The sequence below is a fragment of the Stegodyphus dumicola genome, chromosome 1 (assembly GCF_044657685.1).
Source record: "Stegodyphus dumicola isolate Sdum_Otavi_A_Nest chromosome 1, ASM4465768v1".
NCBI lineage: Eukaryota > Metazoa > Arthropoda > Arachnida > Araneae > Eresidae > Stegodyphus > Stegodyphus dumicola.
The window spans coordinates 126501171-126516583 of NC_140768.1; the positions used below are offsets into that span (position 1 = coordinate 126501171).

Consider the following 15413-nt stretch of genomic DNA (forward strand, 5'->3'; position numbering starts at 1 on the left):
TCTCGGTGAAGCCGCTTTTTCGTTTGTTCCTGTTTAAAAAAAAAAAAAAAAATCCTGATGTTTCTACAAATGTTGTACCTTCATATAAAGTTTCTGGGATTGTAACCTGGTTAATACATTTTAAGGTTCCAATAAGCCACTAATACAGCAGAGGTGATAAGTTGTTTTGTATTATTTTAAGTCTCACTAGATGCAAAGAATAAGTTTACAATAGTTTTTACATTTTTGTGCTGTATCCTGTGGCCAGAGTAATGATTATTGAAAAGAAATAACTTGCTTTAATATGCATAAAAAACTTTAAAGATGAGCAGTTAGTTATAAATAATTAAATTAGATAGTTAAATACCCTCAGTCGTTATAGATTTACATGACCATTATTAAAATCACAATCTAATAACATTTCACAGTTTAAAATACATGCAATTTATGACACTGATTCTTAAACAGTATTAGGATAATTACACATTAAAAGTTACAAAACAAAATATTTATGTGTCTTTTTAATTCAAAGTGTTCCTAGACATTTTGGCTAATTTATATCAATTTTCTTCTCTTTAAACACCTTTCTAACAATTAGAAATCTGTTTCAATACACAAACCAATGTTCCCACTAGTTTCTGCATGCTTTATCTCCTAACTTGTAGTCTCTCAACAGTGTACCTAATGAGGTTTTACGTGATCTGGTAAAAGTTAAATAATCCAAAACCTCTGATAGACATGAAGCAAATTATTGTTATGTCTGAAGGTAACTACAGCGTCACATAAAGATTTAAATATACCTCTTATTTAAAAAGACTCTGGAACATACAGGCATGTTCTTATGTTATGTTGACAAAATTAACTACAGCTTTTGGTGATGCAAGTAAACAGGAACAGCCAAATTCAAACTAAAAATGCGGACTAGTATTCAAAGACTATGCAATTTAAATTTAACCTAAGGTGACTCAGTAACTGTATTGTAGTAACAAATTCAAATATTAGCAATGATAATGCAAAGATGAATAATTACAAATTATCAGATGTAACAGGAACTAAAGCAACATCCAAGTGGAAGGCAAAAACCTTCTGTCTTACAATTCAAAAATCTCAGTTTAAAAACTATCTGATTTGCATTATGGTGAGGAAACAGAAAGGGAAATCTATAGTAAACGCTAAAATTCTAAACAACTGATTAATTTGCATATGTGTTCAGTTTCTTTTCAATATGTTTCCTCTTCACTTCAGAATTTTTGGAATTAAAGATTTCTGTTATTCTAAAAAAACAAAATGCATTTAGAATATAAAGGAAAAGCTGCTAATTCTATTTCTTTAGTAATATGAACATTCAGAATAAATATGAAATGATATGTGGTAAGAGCTGATTTGAGCCGATGAGGCAGAATTTTTAGATTTTAGTGACACGCCGAGCAACAAAATCTAGAAATGGCAAAACTTTTAGAATTTAGGACAGGGACTGGGAGCAGAATTGAGGAGAGCATAAAGCAGCAGAATTTGGGAAGGCACTAGGCAGCAGAATTTAGGAACCACAGAGATTTCATCAGGTTGGGAAAAAGCCCAGCGCCAGCCCTGTGTATGATCCATTGAGACGTATAAGGTGAATCTTTTAAATTGTCAATTTTCAATTTCTTTATTAATAAAAAAATTCTTTTTTTATAAATGACTATCCAGGCAAAAAGATTAGAAACATTTTTGGTATTTTCGATGCTTCTAACTAGTGAAAAGTTGAGAAAATAAAGAGAAGATAAACAGGTTAAGAAAGAGACTTCTAGCATCAGAAGTACAACATTCAAACATTATATTTTCAAAAATTCCAAAAATTCTTCCCAATGTATGAAATTCATCATAAAATTTTTGTAAAATACATCCATTATGTTTTAATACAATGAAGATATTTTTTATTTTGTCACATTTTAATGGAGCCTTCTAGAATTGTGGGTCTGTAAATCTTGCCTTCAAATCCTTCTAAACTTTCTAAGTTGCAATGTCTAAAATCCTAAAGAAAAATTAGCCCTACCAATTCTGTAATCGAAAAAAAGCCAGAAATAGTTTGAAAAAAAAAAAAAAAAATCAGTGGAAAAAAGTGTGAAATTAAAATTACAGAGAAAACTGATGCATATTCTAATAATTCTGAAACAATTACATGGGAAAACATTTTACCATGAAAAAATTGAAAGGAAGAAATTTTTAATTACATAGCTATTTTGCTTTTGCTATGAATTGTTTTGTAAACTGTGCTTTATAATATTTATTATCTTGTTTATTTTTCATATTCAAAATACTGTATAATAAGTCGCCAAAACGGAAAGTAATGTCTCTTCATAATATAACAGCAAAAAAATATAAATGTTCTATTTTAATTTTATTTCCTAAATATAATTTCAATATATAACCATTAATTTAGTTAAATTTAATAACCGGAGAGTTATAACCACGTGCAGTGCTGATAAGGACCACGTGTTTCTGAGACTCCTTCCCCTTTATTTTTCTTCTTTCTAGGTATTTCTTTCTCCTGATGATGAGGGACCTTTAGCTGCCCTCGAAATCGATTGAGTGTTTCAATATACTTACGCTAAATACAAGGTTGTTTTTACAATTTTGATTGTCACATTAGCGTGTTTCTCTTCTAGTCTAGTTTTTACTGTATCCTTAGGCAACTACTATAAAATCATGTTAAAGAAAGAAAAAACTTACGCTGTCCCCATCGACCTGTTTTAGGATTCAGGTAATTAGGGAAAAGACCCTGGGGTCTGTCCATTTTTGCGAGCACATCACGGATATGGTTGACCTTTTCTCTGTAAATGGGATTGCCTGTTATATCACTGAGGTATGTAAATTCCAAATGCAAAGTTCCAAATTCTGCGAGGATGGAACTGGAACTTGAGGCCCATGCATAATTTTTACTCGCACCACTGAAAAAGGAAACAGCACATAAAGAAACTGAACAATCCACAATACATTCACACTCATCATCAGAAATGCTAATAAAAACTGAACTGAAACACAGCTTTCAATTTCTCCAATTTTCAGTGACTAAACGATTTTAATTTGATCCAAAACTGATGAACTGATTACGACAGCAGTTTCAAACTGAAATACCATGCAGGTTGCATATGCGATCTAAAAACAGCTAACAGGTCCGAGTTTTTTCTATTTTTTTAATAAAATAAAAAATATTTAAATTAAATTTTGCTTTCTAAATATTTATGAAAACATGCATAAACAATAACAATAATAATTCAAATACGGCAGCTAAATCTTAAATTCTTAGCCAGATATTTCTTTCAAATAACTGTATAATGTTTAATTAATCCATAAATAACATTATAAAACAGACTTCAGAGAAAATTTACAAAATGGGACCAGACTTAAGAATACATAGTAATTTAGACTCTTATTTATTAAATTTTTCTTCGAAGTATTAATAAAAATAATATATATGTCTGCATGTGAATAATTATAAACTTTTAGGTTGTAAATGCTCAACAGTCAATTAAATGTATGCAATGCAAATGGGGTGGGTTGTATTCTGATTAATCTTCCACTGTGAAAAAGCTGCTCACACATAAACGAATTTCTAAAAGTGATTGTTATTAATGCAAAAATTCATAACAAAGCATGCAAAAATTCATGCAAAAATTTCTGGGGGAAGGGACAGATATGAATAAAAAGTAATCAAATCTGTGTCTTCAAATCTTTGATTTATAGACTTATACACATTATTACAGATTTTTCTGGTGCATTATGTCCATTTTAATGGATATGAAAACTCAGACTTCAAATACCTAAAATCTTTACAACAAATACATACGTGAAATGTCCTCAAGAGCCACACAAAATTTCCTCGGATCTGAAAAGACTGAATCATCAAATAAAGGAACAAAGTACCAAAAATTCCCAAATTATTAAAATAGTTTAAACTGGCTTAAATTTTAGCTGCAACCTTTTTAAATGACTGTTACACACATGCTTTGAAATAAGTCCAACTTGGTATACATTATGTTTGGACACTAAATACTTTGTTTAAAATGCAAGTCAAGTTCAACGAGTCACAATTATATGTACTACCCTTGTTTACCTCTTTTCAAACAATTCTACAACAGCCCATCACATCAGTGTGCCTGTTGGTACTATTTGGTAAACAAACCCCACTATAAATCTCAATTTTAAATTTCCAAAGTCCTCGCCATTTGCATATGAAAATGTGGAAAATACATCACCTATTGGAATCAACAATTCAGTTAATAAGATCAAAATACTACACATTTTTTAAAATTATGAAAATTTAAAATTTTTAAAATTGAAGTCTCTAAATAAATTTAAAATGAATTATAAAATAGCCAAGTGCCAGACAAATATTGCCAAACAGATTGGTTTCAAATATGGTCCCTCTTCTTAAAAAAGAAAAGGAAAAAAATCATTCGTGGAACTTTTTTCTCCTTTGAAAACATTTCTGCCAAACTACTTGTAATTTTGCCTACTTTTAAATTACATTGCCATGTCCTCTTTCCATGAAGGAAGTCCTCCGATTTTTAAGATTAGGAGTCAAATACTTTCTGGGAACATTATGAACAGTTCACAAACAAGCTTTTACTTTTTCCTAATTAAAATTCAGTGAAAGTATATGTTTATATATTTCTAGTTACACAGTATGAAGTCTGAAATCTAGACATCCAATGTGCTGCATGATCTAATATCTTAACCTCCGGACTACCACCAAAAATTAAAAAAAAAAAAAAAAAAAAAAAAAAAAAAAAATACAGTGTCTAGGAATGAACAATAAAATAACAAAAAGAAGCATGTGTGCTATAAATGCAGTTATATGTGCTATAAATGCAGTCTTAGGGCTGCATGTAACAATGCAATGATTCATACTGTATTGATAATGACCAGAATCACATGTTTGGTCCTTGAATGGTTGCAGGTGAGGGTAGGGCTAATATTACACATTTTGCTGCCTCATGCTTTCTCTACAAGTCCTGAGTTATGCTGCCTGATACTTCCCTCTAAAAATTTTGCTCCCCTAAATGTTAATACTTTAGTGTGCTTCTCCTAAATTCTAAAATTTTTGCAGCTCCTTAATTCTGCCATCTGTTACACTTGCTTTGGCACCAACTCTGTAGGAGTTAGCATTTTTCTATATGACCTAAAAAATAAGTGAAGCTGCAATGTTCCCATGTATACATGTCATTTTTATTAGATTTCAACTAAGGATCTAAGATTCCGAAATTGCCAAAGTTCTGACAACTCCGGATTTCATAGTACAATGGACTGTATTCATATCACATTACTTAAATTCCATTGCTATTAATAGCTGTGGATGAAAACATACTATAATTGATAATCTTAAAATCTATAAACAAGGAAAAATGTAAATACAATGCCTGCATTTATTAAACTCGCTGGTAGATAAACTCAGATATTTATTACATTCAAATTTCCAGGAACCAAAATGAATATATACAGTCAAAAGTCGTTAATTCGGACACCCATAATCCGGACCTCAAATCTACAAACTTTCTGCGCATGCGTCGCTTTGACGCATGCGCGCAGAAAATGTTTTGACGCATGCGCAAGACCTTTACGGCTGCGAATATGTGTGTGCGCATGCGCATAATACGTTTACGCAAGCGCGTTTAATGTATAACGGGCGGTATAAGCTAAGCTGAAATGATCTAATTCAGGTAATGTTGCAGATTGCGTTGTTCCTTAATCTTCGAATTGGATCCGGCTTACTATTTTTTGCAGACTGTTAGAGCAATTTTATAAAAGTAAGCTTGAACTTCCGATTATGTCAAATAGAATTTCCGATATATATTTACTAATATGTAAAGGATCTACAAAGCGAAAGTATGTTTCGAAGTCCATTAAACCAAAAGTGGAATTGCTGCAAAAAAATGGATAAAGGCATATCCTTTGATTATCTAATCATTCCGAAATATGTTTATCGATTTCACGCTGCTCTGCGGGGGAAGGGAAACGACACGGCGCGCAATGAATTGGAAGTTGATCTGTCAGCACTATCCTTATCTTCAGGGCAGATGTTTTTATTTTATTTGGCTTATAATTCCTTACTAAATGTAGTATTTCATCTCGATGTACTCTGTCTTTGATATGATTTAAATCAAATTCCTCCTCATTATAATTCGCTTCCGATAGTGAAGAAAGTGACACAGAGGTTATTGAAAACGAAAAAATTTCGATTGACAAATTAGTCGGTATTCTCGACACAGCAATTATAGGATTTGAACAGCGGAACTTTGTAACTGAAGAAGAAATTATGTCTGTTTATATAATTAAAGAGAAAGTATTATCACATAAAACAAAGCAACTTAAACAACTTACATTGAAAGAAATGTTTAATAAAAAAAAAAAAAAAAAAAAAAAATATTAAGCTCTCTCTCTCTCTCTCTTTTTTTTTTTTTTGTAAATTTTGATATCCTTTAGATCATAATTGTTCTTTATTTTATAAATTACGATTTCATATTTTTAATTTTATAACTTCTGCATGCCATCTTACCAATATAAACTGATGATCTATAATCCGGAAAAATCGATAATCCGGAATCGCCGAAGTCCCGACGAGTCCGGATTAACGACTTTTGACTGTACTAATCAACAGAAAATCCACCATTTATTAACCTCTTCTCCGCCACTTATAAAATTAAAACTGGTGAAAGTAATTATTCATATCAGGAACAAACTGTTTGTAGTTCATTCATTTATTTTTCAGTTATGCATGCTTCAATAAAATGGGTTAACAGAAATTTCGGCCAGTGTAGTTAGAATTGAGAACACCTGGGATGTTAGGTACACTTCTCTAATTCCCATCACCCACTGTCTGCAAATAGTTATATCTGGACTACAGCTGAGAGTGATAGAATACCTTTACATTATGATTAACAAAGGCAGTCCCCTAGACGCATTGGAAACAAATTCTTTGATTATAAATGAATGTTATTGAAGAAAAAAGAAAGCATTAACTATGCCTATACCATGAAGTGACAGGTCGACAGAAAAAAGTGCTATCTTCCTGCTGGTAAGAAATGGGAATTTTAAATTGAACAAATCACTGGAAAAAAACATTTTCTATTTGCTGTGTGCATGACTTGTGACATGTCGAAAATGCCTAAATGAAATGATTTAAGCCTGAAAGAAAAGGATAAATTGCAGAAAGATTAAGCTATGTTCGGTAAATGCAGCCAAATAGAAGCAGCTTTTAAGCTGGGGATTTCTCAAACATCATTGTTCAATTCACTTAAAACAAAGAAACAAAACTGATAAAGAACTAATAAAAAATGAAAATGTCTCAATGAAGTGCAACAAGGATGGAAAACCAAGAGATGCTGAAAACTGGTCTTTTAGAATGGTTTTAAGCTTTATGACTAAAAAAGTTTCCAATTTCTAGAGCTCTTTTGACCACAAAAAGCTGCAGAATGAGCTAAAACGGTAAGAGAAAATTTTGTGCCATCTGATAGATGGATAACAAAATGGAAAGACAGAAATAACATTTCTCTCCTTATCAGAAACGACACAATGAGAAGCAAGGAGCAAATTATCATGCAGCTGAGAACTGGATAAAAGGCATTTTACCTGAGCTTTAAAAGAATATAAGCCACATGAAATTTAAAACACAGATGAAACTGGCCTGCTTTACAAAGTATTACCGGAGCACATATTAATGTTTAAATGTGAAACAGCAGCTGGTTTTAAGAAATTAAAAGAATGAGTTACTGTGTTATTAATGCGCAATATGGATGCAACAATTAAAAAGATGCCACTGGTTATTGGAAATAGTAGAAAACCTTGATGTTTAAAAGGAGTTAATTTACCTTTACTTTACTATACAGTAATAACAAGAATTCATGGATGAGAAGCAGTATTTTTACTGATTTCCTTTAAAAACAAAACAGAAAACTGAAAAAAAAAAAAAAAAAAAAAAAAAAAAAAAAAAAAAAAAAAAAAAAAGGAGAAGAAAATAAAAAAATAAAAAATAAAATAAAATAAATAATGTCATATAACTGTGCAGCACACTTATCCGATATCACACGAAAAAACATTAAATCAGTGTTTCTTCCTGTGAATACGACATTTTTCATTCAGCCGTTAGACCAAAGTATTGTAAGAGCTTTCAAATGGAATTATAAAAACGGTGTCAGTCAAAAAAAAAAAAAAAAAAAAAAACTGCCTCTTGTTAAAACATAACCACTTTTAATGAGATAACTAAGTCAATATCTTTGCTAGAGGCTATGCATATTATAGTTGTGATAAGGTTACATAAAAGAAGAAGAGACTGAAGATTTACATGGACAAGGATGTCTCGTGAGCATAAGCTGAAAATTATTATTTTAACTTACAAATACGTTTTCAATAGTTATTAAAATAGTCTTTATTAAAATAATTAAACGTTGGCAATGTTAAAAACGCAAGCTCGAGAGCCACGAATTGCTCTCGCACGTAAAATGTATAGAATTTGATATTTTTGAAAATAGTAAGTTTCTCTCTTGTCCAATTGTATGTAGCCATTTTTTTGGGCATTCAATAAAATTTTTATGCTGTGTTTTGTTTTGAACCTGATGTCACAACCCAGGTTTTGCATAGGGGTTTCGGCCACTACACCACAGCAGTAAATATTAAAAGTTGGTGGCAGCTTTTAGGGATTGTTCCTGAGAGTAAACTTAAGAATGGACTTTTTTGCCTGTGAACTTGAGTTTTATGTGAACAGTCAAGACTTCTCTTCAAGAACTTAAAGTCAAGACTTCTCTTCAAGAACTTAAAGTCAAGACTTCTCTTCAAGAACGATCTAATTTTGTGTGAAAGGACAGTTCGCATGGTGAAGCCTCTTCAGTGATAAGTGACAGTGTGTCAGAAGGGAACGCCGGAGGAAGCATGATCTAGTGCCGCAAAATAGTGAAATTTCCCGGAAGAATATCCAAGTAGTGCCAGGAGAGTCAATGGAAGGCATCTTCAAAATTGGTGAGTACCATTTTTGTGATTTTGGAGAAGTTATGCCAGTTATTCGAGACTAGGCTTATTTTGGATATAGAGCAGGAAAAGGTTGCCTCTTAATTAGCAGTTTTTTATATACAATTTGTTTGTAGGCACAGGTATTATCATTAAGTGTTGTAAGGCAATTTGTGTTCAGAATTGTTAGGGAATTATTCAGTTTTGAAGAGATAGACCTGTTGTTGTTTTTGTGTTATTGTTTTTTGAGGTAGGTTATTTTTCTTTAATTTTCCATAATGGGTGAGTTTATGAGGAAATTTACTAAAACTCTGCTATTGGAGTTAGCGGAGGAGTTTGAAACAAATGTGTCTCAGGCAAGTAGAGTAAGAGAAATTAGGCAGGCTATTCTAAATGCCGAGGACTATGAAGAAGAAGCTGCGAAAGAATACGCAGATTTGGGCTGCGGCTGAGCAGAGAAAAGCAGAAGAAATAGCCGAACAAGAGAGAGCGGAGCGGGAACGTGAACAAGATAAAGCGGAACGGGCGAGAGTTTTTGAATTGGAAAGGTTAAAACTGATGAATGTGGTTCAGACTAATAGCCTAGCTTCCACGGTTTCGAAAGTTGAACAATCTAGAGTAAAAAAGGTTAATTTGAAAGATTTAGTACCGCGTTTTGAACCGAGTAATATAGATATTTCATTATTCTTTATGCTATTTGAGAAACAAGCTCAAAAAGAGAACGTTAATGAGATTGATTGGGTCTCGCAATTAATCCCTTTATTATTTCACAATGTAGCCCAGTTAATAGTGAAAGAACCAGCGGATAAAGGGGATGATTATCAGCATGTTAAGAAATTACTCATGCAGAGATTCAAGCTTAGTTCTTGGGCACTAAAAACAAAATTTGAAGAACATTCTACAAAAAACGGAACGTTATGGGTGGATTTAGTGTATGAATTGAGAGTGTATTTAGAGAATTGGTTGGATTCAGTAGAACTTCAAGATTTTGAAAGTCTTAAGGAACTTATACTCACTGAGCAAATTAAGCGGCGAGTCCCTCTAGAAATAAGAGAGCACTGCTTAGACAATTGGGAAGAATTTAAAACAGCTTCCATTTTAGCAGAGAAATGCGACAAATATGAGGCTTTGCAAAGAGATACGAGGACGTTAGAACAGAGAGCGGGGTTAAAGAAACCATTTGAGAAAGACAGAGAGTGGTATGTAAATTCTAACTGTAATTATAATCAGAAAAGTAGTGGTCATCAAAGAATTAAATCAGAGGAGCATAGAAAAGTGAAGGCTCCTAAAAAAACGCAAGTTTTCAATGAAGCAGGTTTTGAGAAACAGCGGAAAATAAGGTATAACGAATGTGGAAAGGACGGACATATCCGACCTAACTGTCCATCGCTGGAAAAGAATAAGGCTAATCTGGTGAATAATCTAGGAACGGAGAGTTTAGGAAAATGTTTTGAGCCGTATTTCAAGAAAGCAGTAATTAATGGGATAGAGAGAGAATATCTGAGAGATACTGGAGCTGGTATAGATCTGTATCATAGTACTTGGATTAATATTAGTGACTTATTAGGGGAAACTGTATGGGTGAAACAGCCTTTGGACACAGAATGTAAATGTTTACCTTTGGCGAAAGTCACCATTGTAGGTGATTTTGGTGTGGTCACCACAAAGGCAGTGGTTACTCTGGTAGAGTTAGATAAAGAGTACCATTTGTTAGGAAATAAAACTGCACAGTTGATTGAGGAAATTAGGGAATGACCGGTTCTCTTGAATGCTGTGGATACTCGTAGTCAGGCGCATGCGCGGAGGAGTTTAGAGAGAGCGAGTGCAAAAGACTTGGATTCCAGATCGGAAGAAGAGAAAGAGATAGAAATTGAAAGGGTCGTTAAAAATGAACATTTGGAAGAAAGGAGGTTAACCAGTAATACGGAGGAGGACATTAAAATTCCAGACATCAGTTTAGAGGAAAGGGCTATCTTTTCGGATGTTTCGCCAGCAGAATTCTCAGAAGCTCAAACAACAGAAACTCATGATAATGTTCAACACCAAGCAAAATTTATTATATCGCATATTAAAGGAACACAAGATCTTCAGAATTCGATATTTGAAAAATCCATTTCTATCAAGACGTTTCCTTCTGAGAAATTGCTTTCAAATAACCTTGCTGTAAAAATGATGTTCAATTATAATGCTGAATCAAATGCATATGCTATATGGCGTGCAATGTATAAGGAGACATTAAGACATTACCAGCCATTGGCGAGTTTTCTTTGGATGAACTGACAAATCATAAAGTCAGGAAAAAGAAATTGGGACCTCATCCAAATATAGTTGTAAATGTTGAAGAGTGTCCTATCTCAGTGATTGATTATTCGAGATCAGATCTACGGACAGCAGGAACTTTAACATATGAAGTATATGGAGGAGCCAATCCTTTTTGTTCTGTAAACTGTTGTTTGAAAAATGATTTATATTTTGAATGGAAAATGGAATTATATTTTTGTCGATTAAATTTGTTTGCATAGTGTGTTTCATTTTCAAAATGGTTAGAATCAAATGTTTAAGTATTAGCATTTTGTAAACTGAAAAGGTACTTTGTGTAGATTCAAAATTTAAATCTTTTTGTTGTATTTTTGCATTTATGTTATCTAGAAATAAGTGCAGGGTAATATAACTGGCTTCTCTATTATCACTTAAATAGTTACCACTTGTGTTTTGAAAGCAGTGAAAAGTATTTAGAATTTATCCTTCCATAGTCAAGAAAAATTTCTTTATGAGGGGAGGAGTTGTGATAAGGTTACATAAAAGAAGAAGAGACTGAAGATTTATATGGACAAGGATGTCTCGTGAGCATAAGCTGAAAATTATTATTCTTTTTTTAACTTACAAATACGTTTTCAATAGTTATTAAAATAGTCTTTATTAAAATAATTAAATCATTGGCAATGTTAAAAATGCAAGCTCGAGAGCCACGAATTGCTCTCGCACGTAAAATGTATAGAATTTGATATTTTTGAAAATAGTAAGTTTCTCTCTTGTCGAATTGAATGTAGCCATTTTCTTTTGCGTTCAATAAAATTTTTATGCTGTGTTTTGTGTTGAACCTGATGTCACAACCCAGGGTTTGCATAGCGGTTTCGGCCACTACACCACATAGTCAACACGTGAAAAGCAGTTTTCCAAAACATAGTTTTCAAAATATTCTAAGGTTATGAGGACTCAACATCAAAGAGCTTTTAAAATGTAATTTTTAATATGTACACGTTATACACAGATCATTAATTAAAACATAATGGTTCAGTTATCAAACATGTCTATATGCTTTCACAATCAAAAATCGAAATCTTTTAAACAGGAACCAAAGTGTTCCTAAAGTGTGCAAAGCATCTAAACATCCATCTATCGAGCTGCCGGTGGAGAGTCTCTTGAAATTCAGAAGGTGTGTGTATTTAATTATGGCAAAGCACACTAGGGCTACCTGCCTAATGGGAGGGATGCCTTCGTGGAGGACTTTCTAAGGGAAATGGCTCATATACACGTTACACATGGGGAATACCACGAAAACACCCATGCAGCCAGCCCGTTCGCGGGATTCGAACCTTGGACCGAACTACCAGTGTTCAGCGACTTTACCGCTCGGCCGCTGGTGGGCCTTGAAATTCAGAAGGAACGTCGCGTTTAACAAGCGACGCTAGCGTCATTTATCAATTAATCAAAATAATTTCCCCACACTCCCCACCTGAACTCTGTCAAGAGTTCACATTAATCTAACAACAATTAAATTTATATCAATAAGCATTTTAACATATAATTACAAAACAATTAATAAGTATATTAAATGAATAGAAAATATATTCAAACTATAATCATTATACTAAATTCTAAAAAATGTATGTTAACATCAAATACAATTTCACACTACTTCAGTAAATCTAAACTATTCTTAATCTAAGCATATGCTAAATTAGCAAAATAAACAATTGCATAAAACATATTCAATCTTATTCATATTATTAAACAATAAAAAAAATTAAGTTCCTGATAGATATAATAATTTAACTGGTAGTTTTATTATTGTTCCATCAGCAGTTTTCAGTTCACAAGAACAAATGATGTTATCACGACCATGAGAAACATTTATCACTCTACCACAACAGTTCCACAAAAGTTTACACTTGTTGTTCCCTTCGATTAATACAAAATCATCAACTTTTAGAGCATCACAAACATTAGGATTTTTTAATTGATGAGCTGTTCGAAGATCCATCAAATATTGTTTTTCCATTTAGTCCAGAATTGTCTAACTAACAAATCTTGAAAAATCTTTCTTTTAGTCAGAGAGGATTTATAACAGCCATTTTTAACAATGGAGTTAAAGTTGATCGGTAGTGCAGAAACTTTTTTTCTGAAAATCAAGAAATTGACTGGTTTCAGTGGCAATGATTTCTTCTGGTCTTTGTATACATAGGTCAAAGGACGAGAACTCAAAACAGCTTCCACGTGTGCTAAAACCATTGACAATTCTTCAAACGTTAGTAAAGCTTTACCAAAAATTTTTCTTAGCACTCTTTCACTGATTTCACTAATCTCTCATAGAAGCCTCCCCACCAAGCCCCTCGTTCTGTTATAAACTTTCAACTAATTCTTTCATTTGACAGAAAATTTTGGAATTTCTCATTTGACAATAGTTTAGAGAAATTTTCAAGTTCCTTTTTTCCCCTTTTAAAATTTTTTGCATTGTCCGAATAAATTATTCGACAACTGCCTCTCCTAGATGTGAATCTTTAGAATGTCATCAAGAAAGAATCTGTAGAGAGATTCGGTACAAGTTTCAGACATATGGCTCTTGTGATAGCGCAAGTAAATAATGTTCCGTACGCTTTTTGACGTCCTTCGATGTTTTTTATGTAAATCGGCCCAGCAAAATCGATGCCAGACACGTAGAATGGTGGTGTCTTATTGATTCTACCTTCTGGAAGCCGAGAAGTGGTCTGGTCGGCACACTTCAACAAATATCTTTTACAAATAAGACACTTATTTATTATTTTCTTGACAAACTGACATCCTTTTGGGATCCAAAAGCGACTTCAAATTTCAGCTAAGGCCGTTGCTACTCCTCCATGCATCATTTTAACATGTGCACTTTCTACCATCAAATTTGTCAGCAGGGAGTCTTTTAAAAGAATTGCCAGATGTTTTTCATCATGTGACAAACTAGAATGTTCTAATCCTCCACTTGCTCTCAGTATCCCGTTCTGGTCTAAAAATGGATTAAAAAGATATAAAGATGATTTCTTTTCGACTTTATTCACTTTCTTCAGAGACTCGATTTCCTTAAGATAAAAACATTCTTATTCAGATCGAATCCAATAATTTTCGGCATCTACTATTTCTTCAGTTGTTAATGGACCTGTCAAATAGTTTATTTTCCAAATTTTCTCATTGAATTGCTTCATCCAACCGGTTATTCTCAACAATTTTCTTAAATTACTATATTTTGAGATGTCTACTATTCTTTCTTCAACTGCCGTGCACACAAATTCATAAATATCATTAATGTTCCTGAGGTATTCTAATTCTTCTTCAATAAAAGGTTTCTCTTCATTCTGTCGAGGCCACATTTCAGATGACATCCTAAGCCATTCTGGTTCTTGAAACCAGATAGTTTTTCAACTCATGAAGTTTAGCTCCTTTCAAAGCAAAATCAGAGGGATTACATTTATCAGGGCAATAACGCCAATTTTTGGGGGATGTTAAATTTTGTATTTCTTGAATATGATTTTTAACAAAAAGCTTAAATTTCTTCACACAGTCTTTTATCCATAAAAGTGAGATTTTCGAATCAGTCCAGAAAAAATAAGAAAGTTGTAACTTCAAAACTTTAATGATGCTAGTGCCTAATTTAGCTGAGACAAGAGCTCCCATTAGTTCCAACCTAGGTAAGGTAAGCGATTTTAAAGGCGCTACTCTAGTCTTTGAAGCAATAAAAACTGTAAATATTTGTTCATTGCTAGAAATTACACACAGATATGCTACTGTACCCTACGCCTTTTTGCTAGCATCAGGAAAACAGTGCAGCTCAATTCTTTCCACATCACTATTACCGATTGCAGAAAAATAATGTCGGGGAATACCGATGTCGTCCAAATTTGAAAACTTCTTTGCACCATTTTTTCCATACAGAACATAAATTTTCTGGTAGTTCATCATCTAAAGCAAATGCCCAAATTTGTTGCAATATGATTTTGATTCTAAGTACAAATGGTGATAATACACCATTTGTACTTAGAATCAAATAATAGACCTACAGGATCGAAAATTCTTCCTATTGCTTGTAAGACAAAACTTTTAGTATTACCTTGTTTTGATAGAAACATTATCAAATTTTTTACATCAAAGTAAATTATGTCACTTTAGTTGTCCCAAGCGACTCCTAACACTTTCAGTGGAGGATT

At 32.8% G+C, this 15413-nt stretch overlaps 1 protein-coding gene across 1 annotated transcript in view; it reads right to left on the reverse strand.

Moving 5' to 3' along the window:
* The window catches only part of alpha-Man-Ia (alpha-Mannosidase class I a), a 94080-nt gene that overhangs the window by 39030 nt on the left and 39637 nt on the right, over positions 1–15413 (reverse strand). The window contains exon 5 of the mRNA XM_035351284.2: positions 2692–2909. Within this exon, the coding sequence (XP_035207175.1) occupies positions 2692–2909 (218 nt within the window). The remainder of the gene's footprint in view (positions 1–2691; positions 2910–15413) is intronic.